Raw genomic sequence first — 12,963 nt, 5'->3', positions numbered from 1 at the left:
AAAGATCGATAAGTTTCTTGCTCGGACACGGAATAATCATCCCTTAAGGTTTGAAGAGGATTGATTGTAAATTGTGAGCCATTAAGAGTTGTCAAGGGACAGACCTTGTACATGCCTTGAAGTAGATTCGAAACATAGATGTATTGTTTCTTGATTTCCAGTATGTACAGTCCGTCCGCATAAAGAGGACCGCGAGGGGAAACGTTCAGAGAAAAAGCGACACATAGAGTATTTCCTGTTGAAAGATGTGCATTGTACCTACTGTACCTGACGGAGCGAGTGCAGCGGATTAACGTTGAATGTGTTTCTCTGGCGCCCACCCCGGCGGACAGGGTTGCTGGAGGAGCGCCCGTCAGGCGTGGACCCGGACGCAGAGTGCTGCGACGTGCGGTGGGACTTGAAAGCGGACAACCGCTCCCGGGGGACGCTGAAAAGAACTCACCCGCCGTGCCAGCACCGAACCTCCCTCGGCTCCTCGGCGGCGTGCAGACTGTGCAACAGCCGCCTCAAACTCTGCCTGCTGGTGCTCGTCCTCCTACACACTGTCGCCAGCCTCACCGCATCCCACAATGCAACGGGCTTGGGCCTCCCCACCATCGCGCCTCTGGAGGAGAGCCCTGCCAATGAGGAGTGACGGAGCTGCCAGGAGGAGGTGAGGTTGTGGAGGTGGCGCGGTGGAGAGGGGGATCAAAGAAAAAGGGGCGTTGGGATTCCCTCACCATGGCAACCACCACTATGGAAAAATACAGCCACAGTTGTTTTTTTTCTTTTTTTTGTTTTTTTCTGCTGGAGCTGTGCGCCTGTGCGGCAACACTTCCTAGCCAAATGGAAAAGAAAAAAAAAACCAAACAAACATTGGGACGCTTTGACACAAGAGACACACAAACCCAATCAAGACACACAAATAAAAAGCGGGAAGGGTCTCGTTGAGCCGGGTAGGTAGGAACGGGGGGACAATGCCGCAGCCTTGGAGTGGGAACGTTCAGCTTCCTGCTGGCTGAGTTTCTCTCACCGAAGCTTTCTTACACTGTGTTCCCATTCACGCTTTTCGGTTGCACTGCCTGAAAATGAACCACCACAGTCATATTCCTCATCTTTTGTGTTTGTTTGGCGTACAGCAAAAAAAGTACTGAGAGAGATGACGTGTACAAACAAAAAGAGTCATGTGTGATGTTTTTTCTTTGTTTTGTTGTTTGTTTGTTTTATGACTTGATTATATTCTATTTCGCTGACAGTCTGTTAAACAACACAGGGTATTCAAATTCAGTGAGCAAGCTCCCGGCCCGCTTTAGGACTCCATCTTTGGTGATCTGATCGCAAACCCTTTCGCGCAGTGTAAAAGGGGCTTTTATTGCCCAATGTTGTACAGGTACAGTCGATAGAAAAAGTCTACACATCCCTGTTCAAATGCCAGGTCTTTGTGGTCCAAAAAAAAAAAAGAAGAATAATGAGACCATGACAAATCATTTCAAGCCTTTTTCCCACTCTTACCTATAGAACTTTTTTTTCTATTTGGGAGGCAAAGAAAAAAAAATGAAATAAGTCGCATTCAAACTCATGTTAAATAGGAGGAAAAAAGTGCCTCTGCTTATCCCCTCCCAAACGTTCAGCTGTTCTAGTAGGCTTTCCCTTACATTATGCTTCCTTTTCATAATTCCATCCCCCTTTTCTAAGGCCCTAGTTCCAACTCAGCGACACGCTGCACCACCACCACGCATCATTGTAGATATTTTTTAAAATAGATTTTGGATTATTTATTGTTTGGCGATGAGTAGTGTTGGAATTATGGCCAATAAGTTGAACCTCGGTTTCATCGGACCATAACACATTTTCCCACATTTTGGTTTGGGAGATTTTTGTTATGGTGGTGGCGGCCGCATCATGTTTTGGGGCTGTTGTTTTTTTTTTGTTTTTTGTTTGTTTTGTTTTGTTTTTTTTCTCCTCCAATTGGAACTGGGGCCTTCGACAGGTGGCTAAAAATATGAAAAGTTTGAAATAGCATTCTGCCTCTTGCAAGAAAGTAATACATATATATATATATATATATATATATATGTAAATGGCGGCTCTAAATGGTGACAACCGTGTGCTGACTCCCATTGAACCTGAGTTTGACGACTGGTTAATTCTTTTTTTTTCCTTTTTATTTCCCACCTTGAACTGATTTAAAAATTGAAATGAGTTGTACAGGTAATCGGTTACAGTACTGGTGGATGACGTTTTGAAATAATTTGCTGTATCTTGGTCTCATTTTTTTTCGATCACAAAAAAAATATACAAAATTAAAGAACAACATTTAACAGGTGTATATAGACTTTTTATATCCACTGCAACAACATGGCAATACATACAGCTGATTGCTCTCTCCCACTGCGCACAAATAGCGGGAAAATGGGAAGTGTCACGTGATCACACCACCAAAGAAATGTCGTCATCGAAGGGCCTCAGTGTTTAAACACAGATTTATGCTTCTTCTCTCTCTTTGTTTTGTGAGATATTTAACAAAAAAACTAACGCCTTCTCACGGATCACTGCATTTATATAATGTTCAGGAAGGATAAATCCTGCTTATTACAACTCAAGTCTCATTTTTAAGCCATTTGTACTATCTTGCATTATTATACGTTTGTTTGGGTTTTTTTTTTTTTTACACTTGTATGGACAGTTAAGACAGTTAAACTGTTACCTAAAACATTACTTAAAATGGTTTTATGATGACTACAGTTTGACCCGGACACATATTTCAATTACTTCTTATCAAGGGGGGAAAAAAACCAGTCTGGATGCTTTTCGACATCAGATGTTTACACAGTACTTTTGCTTTCTTCTCAAAATGACATAAATTGTGGTTGGAAACAACAATTACCCGCATTGCATTAAGATTGTGTTCGTGTGCACAATTTATGCAATGAGTTTTGGTTGCATCCATTCTGACTTGTTTAAATACATGAACTTCTTGTTTGTGAAATCCCATTTTACAATCTATTCTACTTAAACGACTTTGCCATCATCACAGCTTACAGTTTACAAAAAAAAACAAACAGGGAGAGTTGTAAGGCGAGAGTTATCCTTTCAACGTGAGCCAAAATGATCAAAATTTCAACGACAGCAAATAGTTGCGAACGATGTCCAAAAGAGAACACAGTCCGACAGATTGATCTTGTAACTTAACGTTAAAGCTAAAATTGTGATTCGGATTTGGGTAAGCAAGTGTATATTTGTATTTGCAAAACCACTTGCTGCTGCACTTATTATTATTATTATTATTATTATTATTATTATTATATCTCACAGAACAAAGCCCCGTCTTAACCAAAGATGCGATCGGACTCATTTAACGACCATTCAGGTTCTGTTTGTTTTTGGAATTCCAACACTGATCTATACGAATGTGTTGAAGTCATCTTTTCATATATATATTTATTTTTAAAAAGGTACCAGCCAGTCCAGTATGCCTGCAGTCTCACATTCCATCGCTTCTGTCTCTTATCGCTTTATTCCCACCCCTGTGAGCTTTGATTCGTGTCCATTTTGTCACAATGTCTCAAAATGTTGTTTTCTGTTCACACCTGAACCAAAACTATATTAGTAATGTAACTCAGGCCTTTTCATTCACAGGCGACCTAATGACTGGGTTTTCTCTCTGATTCTCTGTAAGCTGTTAGCTTTGTGTGGTTATGCTAAACATTAACTGTCAATCATCCAAAGGGGTGGGGTTGGGGGGGGTGTCAAAAAAATTGTGTGAAGGAAAATGTCACCCTTCAAAAGATGAATTGCCAAACTCCACCACTGGATCATATATTCAATGTCATTTTTTTTTTTTGTAGCGTATGTGTTTGAAACACCGCAACCCAGAATCGGCAGCCACAGCCTGCTGACCGTTTTTTTGTTATTTTTCTCTTGAAGACAGAAAATTTCATTAAGTAAAGGGCTTTTCCAAAATGCACCTCATGATTATTTTCTCATTCAGTCACAGCTATTATATATACCGTGTTAATTAACAGAAACCACGTCATCCACCAGATAAAACATGTCTAAGCTGGATAATCATGTCAGCCAGCAGACATTAGTGTCGTGTAGACGTAAATGTTGACCACAGGAAGGGCTGACCTCATTTTATTTCACGTTACTCACAATGTGTTCATTGATTTCTAATTCGCTCCACAACTTAAGGGATCAGGTATTAAAAATAATAATAATAATAATAATACAACATTCATTCAGAGATTCAGAGATGTCCGATCCGATAACTGATGTCTACCATCCTAAGAAGCAGCTTACACTAGAAAGATTATTTAAAAAAAATAAAAAATGACCCACCCATTTTAAATCCCTCCACTCCCTGCAAGACAAAAAAAAGACAGCCCCCCCCCCCCCCCAAAAAAAGCTGCTAATCATTTAGCAACCACTAGATGGTAGTGTTGATCCTCTTTGCTGTTGTCCCTGCTGCTGATGAGGGAATATGTATCTATATCAGATACATAACATGTGCTTTTTGTGTGTGCATTCTATTGGGTGACATCATTTTGAGAGACAGGGAAGACCCCCCCCCCCCCCCACCTCCATTGAATTGACACTCACTCTTGCCTCGATGTAAGCTTCAAGCCACACAGACAACAAATTGTCACATAAAATGAAATTGGAGTGAGCGAGTAGACGCAGCAACCCAGATCAACACACTTTCTTAGATTCCTATTCATGGTCACTACTTACATTGTAAAACGTACGGGGGAAAGTTTTCAAAAAGCGTAGGGATGGGCGTTGTTTAATGAGGACTAGCACCAAAAACCAGAGAAAGGACAGGGAGAACACAGAGCGTCAAAAGGTTGACACATTTATTTATTGACATTTATTTATATGCATTTATGTTTACTTCCTAGTCTGTGTTAAATACATAATACATATCATTGCTGTCCAGTGTAAAGCATGTACCTCCAAGTTTTTTTTTATTTTTATTGATTACTGTTTTCTCTTTTATTTTCTATCAGTCTTTGTACAAAAGAAAAGTGCTACATACAACTAATGTGATAATAATCTCTATTATTTATTATATTGTTACTATAACACTTATTTTATTTTACAATGAATCTGTGTGTGTGTATATATATACACACACACACACGCAAACTTTTTTATTGCAATATTCGAATATATGTGCTTTTCCATTGGACAGCACTGATATATGGCATAAAAACACTTATTCCCCCCCCCCCGCCTCCACGCAGTGCCATTTGCTGAATTGGCACAAGGTGTTGAAAGTGTAAAGAGCGACAGGAAGTAAACAGGGTCGGTCAGGGTCTTTGAACCTTTGGCTCTCACCTCATAAACATCAACAAACCTCACCAGAAGCACATTGAAAATATGTTTGGAAGTGTCGAAGACGTGTGTGTCATGGATGGACATGTTTTTTTTTTTGTGTGTGTGCAAACAACTAGCTGTGTACGGCCCTTTTAATTCAGTTTCAAGCTCAGATGATGATTGAGGCCTGTAGCAGTTGTAGCTAACGCTCGTTTTCCACTATTTCACACCATAACACACGGAAAAAAAACAATGTTTTTGGTTTTTTGACTTGCAGGTTTGTATTGTGCAAGTACCTCAATTATTGCCCACGTGTCTCGCACTTGTTCTCTTCTCTCTCCTGTGGATCTATGCAGAAGCCCATTCATGTTTTTTGCTTTTGTTTTGGTTGTAAATATGTTCCCTGGTATGCCGAACAATGTGTGTCCTCGCCTCCTCTTTGTGTGTATTCAGTTGATGTCAAGATGTCGGGTTGTTTTTGTTTGTTTTGTTTTTATTGTATTTCTGATTTCTTTTTGTATTTATTATTATTATTGTTATTTCAAGCACCTGAAATCATTCATGTTAAAGAGAATGTGTTTAGTCCTCAGCTTTGTCAAGAAAACGAGAAAGGTTGTGGTTCCGTGTGCGCGTGTGAATGCGGAAAAGATTTTATCGACTTTAGAAATGGAGATCGGGAGGGGGGGGGGGGGGGGAGGCATATAGAAGTATCATTGCGATTATGATTATTATGATTACTATTACACTACCAGTATATTGTAATATTATAGATGCTTTAGTTGGACTAACTTCTTTAATTTTTTTACAAACGACTTTGATGAAATGATTTATAAAAACAAGTCTGACAAGTCACGATCTTTTCGAGAAGTATGAAAAACAACTGCTACAATGATTAAAAAACTGTGTTCCGATGAAAATAAATACAGACATATTATCTGTTCCTCTGCTGTCTTTTCATGTCTTTTGTGAACAGTACGGAAGAAATGTACTTCGAGGGATCGGTCCCTCCAAGAACTCTTTTGCTTTTTGTACGCTATTGTCTACTGATGTTGAACGATGTTTTTTTGTTTTGTTTTGTTTTGTTTTTTCAGGATGTCGAGCTCATTTTGGTCGTGGGCCACGATGTAGTTACTTTTTTTTTTTACTCAGATTGCCGTTATGACTATGAAATCTCAATAATGTTGAATCACCTCATCATATTTTTACACATACACAGAACATTTATGGGTAACTAGTTTTGAAATCAGAAGGCAAGGATAATAGTTTGTTCCTCTTTTCTTCAAGTTAATGTAAAAAGGGGTAAGATAACAAAATACAATGCTTGCAATAACTCTGTGTTATTATTTATGACATGCCAATTTGAAAATGTTGGTGCAGATTTTAACAAGAATCATGGAAGTCGACACACACGACTTGCTGGGGGCCGAATCTGGCCCACGGGCCTCGGGTTTGACACCCGTGCAATAAATGTGTGGAGTTTGTCAATCCACTTGAAACGCTGCACCTTCTTTTTCACAAGGCAAAAGGGGAGTCATATAGTGTAACACAGTCATCAGAATACTGTGGAAGATGTAAGATGATTTCTGTAGTTCAATTCAAAAAGTTGCCCTTGCACGTTGCTGCGCCGACCTTTCCTACTGAGCAAGTTCAGTGTGAAAAGGTCGGAGAGGAACATCACCCGAGCTCTGTACTCAATCGACCTGCCGCCGTGTGATTCCCCTTGCCAATCTCAGAGGGGGCCATAAAGGACAGCGTCAAGAGCTGATGGAGCTGTGGAGGATCCCGGAAGAATACTTCCAGCAATGTATGATGCCGAGGCAGAGAAAGCTGGAAAAAGTGAAGGTGAAAACTTGGAGTTTGGGTGTGAAATAAGCCTTTTTTTTTTTTTTTTTTTTTACTTTTCTGACCTGCCTCATACAAGTGGAAACATAACAATGCAAGATCATGTTTTATCTATACACTGCAATGCATAAAAATTGCCACAAGAGCAAGCTGTTTGACAAGTTGTGGCACCTGTGCTCGAAAGCAGGGTGCATGTCATTTCTATATATACCAGGAGATGGCAGCCTCAACTCTTTACCTGGATTATGTGTTGCATTACCCTATAAATATAAATATAAATCACAATGCAGCTGCACAAAAGAAGCACTGCATGTAACGGTGAAGTGATCACGAATGAATGAATGGAGCAATTAATTCTGGTGATTGTTTTCCTCGGTAAGTATGACCACGTCATGTTTAAATCAGTCCCAAAAATATAATGTGAGGTTTTATATGACTTTGCGCTTATGCCTTTTATATGCAGCATAAGGGACACGCACCAGTGAGCCAATGAGTTTGCATGTTAATGAAGCCAGGCCACACTTTTTCCAGCCCAATAATCAATCAGTCCATCGGCGCTCTTCTGTTCTAAATACCATGTGTCACCGAGATGGGCTGCCTCTGCAGTGGTTCGCTCTGGTTCGGTTTGCTTTGCACACTAGTTCCAGTAAGATTATAAACCGGAAGTATAATAATGCAAAATTGCACATTGGGATTCGCCTTCCGCTGTTCCGACTCGGATTAAAGCCCTCATTTCTGTTGCTGTTTGTTGGGATGGATGAAGCGCTCATCTGACTAATCCTCAACTAGCCTGCCAATAGTCAGCATGCAAAAGTCAACGTATGGCTCAAGGCTGCTAACTGTGTGCTGCTTCAAGTGATATAGTTTGGAAGAAAATGGAGCGTGAAATGGTCAGATATTATACTCAGTCCTCCATCAACCGATTTTCTATATCCTCATCCGAGTCACGGGTGAGCTGTATCGATACCAGCTGACTTTGGGCACCCTGGACTGGTCACTAGCCAATTCACACTCATATTCCAAGTTTGCTGTTAAACAAATAAAAAACCTGACGTCCTATATGCAGAGTTTGGGAGACCGCCGGCAATGTCACCGTTCTCACCAGGTCATCAAGTAAGTTGATGACCTCTCTTATATTATTCATTACATTTCTATACCAAAAAAAACGGTAACATATCATGTTTGTCAATACTCCCTCGTGAATAAATCATGCTAGCATGTGCACGCGTGTTAGTGAGCTGGGGTGTTTGTTTGGGCAGAGACGCCAAGGGGCGGGGAGTGAATATGTTGACGGAAGCTAGCGTACCCAGAGAAAAGCCACGCAAGCACCGGGACAACATACTCCAGGAAACTCCACACAGGAAAGCCAAGCTGAGATTCAGAACTGTGAGGCTATTCCACTGTTCTGCCCCGATAAATGCGTTTATCTTTAACTTGGCATTAATTTGACAGAAATTCAGCAGTTTTGACTTTTTTATTTATTTATTTTCCAGTCGTAGACTTGGCAAAAAGAAGTAATCACGGCGTTTTTCAAATATTGTGCAACTCCATCCTTTAAATTCATTGGTCAGTAGAAATGATGGACTTTTTGCGGGGGTTGATTAGAAGTGACCCCACAATCTACCTGGAGATGTCATGTTAGTAGTTTTTTTGTAAGTTTCTCTTTCATGAACAAAGTAATGAACCATCATCAGCCAGAGGGAATCTGGCCCATAAAATGACAGTAGCACATTGTTTTGTTTTTTCTTAACGAACACCACAGATGGTCAAAGATGTCAATGCTCTAATGAGGATGATCCAACACATAAGCTCACATTAAAGAACAAAAATATGTACATTGTAGGAAAAAATAATTGCTGTATTTCCTCTTATAGTGCCCGGCAGTGCGTAGTTATCCAACTGCGCGTAATACCAGGCAGGAGGTCTGCGTGGGTGTAAGCTCAACTTCCCATCTATGACATGTCGTCCAGTAAACGAGGTACATGGACGCCGATAATTGGGCATAATTTGAGCATTTTCCCTCTCCTCTGATTAAATTCAGCAAAGGCCTGATCGTCAAATGTTTCTGAAAGATATCTTGAATGATTAGCCTGCGGTGTGGGATGTGATAGGAGTTATTTTTCCTGTCCGATCTACTAAGAAAACGGTCAGGGGCCGACAATCGTAAATGTCAAACCTGCTCAGTATTTACAATGGCAAATCCTCATGTCAATCAATTCCACACAAACCATAGCATTCTCAACAATCAATTTATTGGTTACTATGCCCTTGTAGAATAGATTTAGTAGCTGGGCCTGATGCCAAAGTGACTCAGATTATGTCGAGAGACAAAAATGAACGAGAAAGGCAGTGCATATACAGAATATGTATAGACATGCAGACACTGACCCCTACTGGTGCTTCCGCATTGGCCCGCAGGTGTGGAGAACTTATTCATATTATTATTATGATTATTGTTATGATAAAAACATGCATTAGACATCTATGCTTTCAGAGAGTAGACATCTATGCTTTCACTGGCCCACAGTTGACAAAGGTCAGCGGCATCCCCTGATCTAAACACCCCCCAATCGTATCTTTAACAGCCCCCAAATTGGTTTCTAATTTGAAATGAAAGGTAGCTTCTTAGTTGAGAGGTTATATAAATATTGGTTTCGTGCCAATCTCAATTGAATTACAGTATAAATCGCTTTATTTCAGTCCGTAACAGTGAGATATAGATAAAAGAGATTTTTTTTTTTTTTTTAATTACAAATCCAAATAACAAAAACTATATTGATCATTTGCATATAGCATATTGTGGCGATGTTCAGGATGGACTAATCACATCCAAACTCATTTTAAATGAGTCAGAATACACCTGTCACCATTTAACGTGCCTCTGATTAACCCCAAATAATTACGTTGCTGTTCTAATAGGCTTTCACTGACATTTTTAGGGGTTTTCTAACAGATGCCTGAAGGTTTTGTGCAAGCACAGACTGCTATTTCCAACCGTTCAGAATTCTTGACTAAAGGAGGCTTTGACTGCTTTTATCACCTGCTATTAGCCCTTTTCAAAATAATCAACATCGGTCAGAGTTTTTCCGATTAAACGGCGTTCTACAGTAAATGCTGTTAGGTGTCGGCACCGCGCAGAATGATGTCCTCGTGCCGTTTTCCCCCCCCCCCCGCTACGCGACAAAACAAGGAGTGCGCTACAGCCAGGCAACGTTACGGCAGCGCTCTGAGGTTACAGGTAAATGTAGAACGACGTTGTGAAATTAACAATGACTCAACATGTCTCCCGTTTCAGTTGAACTATCTTTACTATGTGTCATGCCAACGTGTGCGCTTGCTAAAGTTGCGCTAACCTAGCTTGAGTTACTCCCGGTCTTGTTTACGTTAGCAATAGCATCGCTGTAGTTATGCCAACCTAGCACAGTGTTAGTTAACAGCTTCAATTTCCGACTTTCATTTTTATTTGCTTATTTATTCGTTTATTGCTTTTGTGTTGCGATCACAATTTTTTGCAAACTCAAAAGTGAAAACATTGGGTGAAACACTCTCTGAAAGCGTCATCATCTTTCATCCGCTCCACTGGTGGCGCTCACCGTCAACCGAATCCACTAACCCGTTCGACTTGACCGGTCTGTTCATGAGGAAAACTAATGGCGCTCATTCAACTAGACCTGCGGGAGTTCGGACTGAAGGTAGTCGTTTGAAAGGGCATTTCGGAAGGCAATGTTGAAAGAGAGAAATGAATATTCTGCAATTACATCCCAAATATAAACGTTCAAAGAGTTAAGCCTCAGAGGGTTTACATTGTAAAATGTGTCTGATGAACAAAGCAAAACTGCCCAAGAACATAAAACATAAAACATGAAAAAAAGTAACAAATCTATCCATGGGGAGGATTTTCAGTAAGCCTTTACATAAAGTGCCATGTAAGAAATATAAGACCAGTTGAAAAGAAGAAGTCAAATGACAAAAGTCATAAAATTACAATAATGAAGTCACATTTTGCACAACAAAATGACATTATAGATCGATGTACATATAAGGAAATATGAATAATGAATATAAACTTGAAATATGTTGCAAATGTTCCAATGGAACTGGACATGCTCCTAAAACAGTCTTCATCTTAACACCGAAGTAGATGTTTTGTTTTTTTTCTTCTCACAACACATATTCTAATGAGATTAAAGATGTTCAAAATAAAAGCTGCAATTTCATAAAGAAATAATATGACTTCTTTATTTGCAAAATTGCTGGTAAAATTAACATTCATGATCAATGTCAGTACATTTTGTGGGCTCACAAATTCAATTAGTTTGCTCCTGTCTACAATTTCAAATGTGCCAAATGTTTCATTGCAATACGTTAATGTCAAGACAACCAAGTCATTGGATAGAAAGATATTTTGTGGTTATGAACGGCACGCGACAAACTAGTTCAGCAAATGTCTAGTCTCCAGTCGTACTTCACAAGTGGCCAGTTTGTTTATTTCTTACTTGCTCTTGGCTTCCTGCTCGTCTACATTTCCAGTATTTAAAAACCAATGACCTTCGAAGGAGCCGCACATCGCTGCAAGGTGCAGACAATTGGTCTCCCAAAGTTCAATTTTATGGCTACGCGTGTTCACTTAAGTAGCAATAAAAAGTCTTTTGATAGCGGCAATTTGCCAACAGCGGACTAGAGAGCTGAATAATCAATGAATTGGGACTTCTTGTTCCCTCTCCATTACAATTGTGTCAGCCGTCTTCAAGATGTGAGTAGTTTTACTGGTTAAAATCTATTTACGTTGGACAATTATGAAGAGTAAGATCTTACTAACCATTTTTCACTTGATAGTTAATCAAGGTTTTCAGTTGGTGGCAGTTTGAGCCTGGAAAAAAATGAATGGAAGTCAACCAGCGTCGTGGAACACTTCGTATTCAACTTGACATTTTCACATAATTATTATATGATTCTTATTATTCAAGAAGTAGATTTGTTCTTTTTACCAAGTGGCAGGATACAGCACAGGAGACGGCACGGGGCTGCTCGTTAACTCGTTGAACTTCCACCTTTACCTGAGCAAAGGCCACTGTATGCATCTAATTTAGACTTTTGCCTGCACCGACTCACCTTTATATCTTGGGGCAGGAAGTAATTCATCGCAATATGAAATTACACTGAGAGTCAGTGCTCTCTGGCCATGTTAAAATGGGGCAAATAACACAACAAATAACTAAATAGACTATTATGAAAGCAAATATGTCAGAGAAGTCGTACTGCCATCATTTTAATTGATAAAATGACATGGGTCTAATGTGATAATTCAAGTTGATCTCATAAAACATATAACATCTATTTCTAATCAAAATTCATTTTGAGTCTTACTTTATCTATAACTATAACACACTGCATTTGTATGCTAAATGGACATGGTTATTAGGCAATCTAATTATGCATAATTAGCTTCTTCCACCATGCAAGAATGAGTAATTGGGTTTGAAGGATTGCTGCTGTCGTATATGCCAGTCTTCACATGGACAGATACTCAAGATGCACTTGAATGATATACTCTTAAGCATTGCTAACCGTAGATGAATATTTACTAATTCTGTCGCCACCGTACAGCACTCACGTTTACGCTCGCAAGTCAAAGCAAAAAAAAAAAAACTGCTGAAAGACGGCTCGTCACTGGAAAAAAACGTCAACGTAAGTTGGGACACTCGTGTCAAGGGACCACTTATTGGGTTTTTTGGGGATGATGCGCCGTCTTTGACGAAGGTTTGATTTGAGCAAATGCCAGCAGAGAATCACTTGAGTGCAGCGTGAGGCTTCTGGTGTGTC

The 12,963-nt window shown here is 39.8% G+C and overlaps 1 protein-coding gene across 1 annotated transcript in view; it reads left to right on the top strand.

Moving 5' to 3' along the window:
* The window catches only part of LOC133486909 (NALCN channel auxiliary factor 1), an 80,704-nt gene extending 74,465 nt beyond the window's left edge, over positions 1-6,239 (top strand). The window contains exon 3 of the mRNA XM_061792745.1: positions 333-6,239. Coding sequence (XP_061648729.1) covers positions 333-634 — 302 coding nt within the window. The 3' untranslated portion in view covers positions 635-6,239. The remainder of the gene's footprint in view (positions 1-332) is intronic.
* The last annotated feature ends 6,724 nt before the right edge of the window (positions 6,240-12,963 follow it).

Source organism: Phyllopteryx taeniolatus, chromosome 12, assembly GCF_024500385.1.
Source record: "Phyllopteryx taeniolatus isolate TA_2022b chromosome 12, UOR_Ptae_1.2, whole genome shotgun sequence".
NCBI lineage: Eukaryota > Metazoa > Chordata > Actinopteri > Syngnathiformes > Syngnathidae > Phyllopteryx > Phyllopteryx taeniolatus.
Note: the sequence above shows the minus strand (reverse complement) of the source record. Positions and strands in the feature narration are given on the sequence as shown.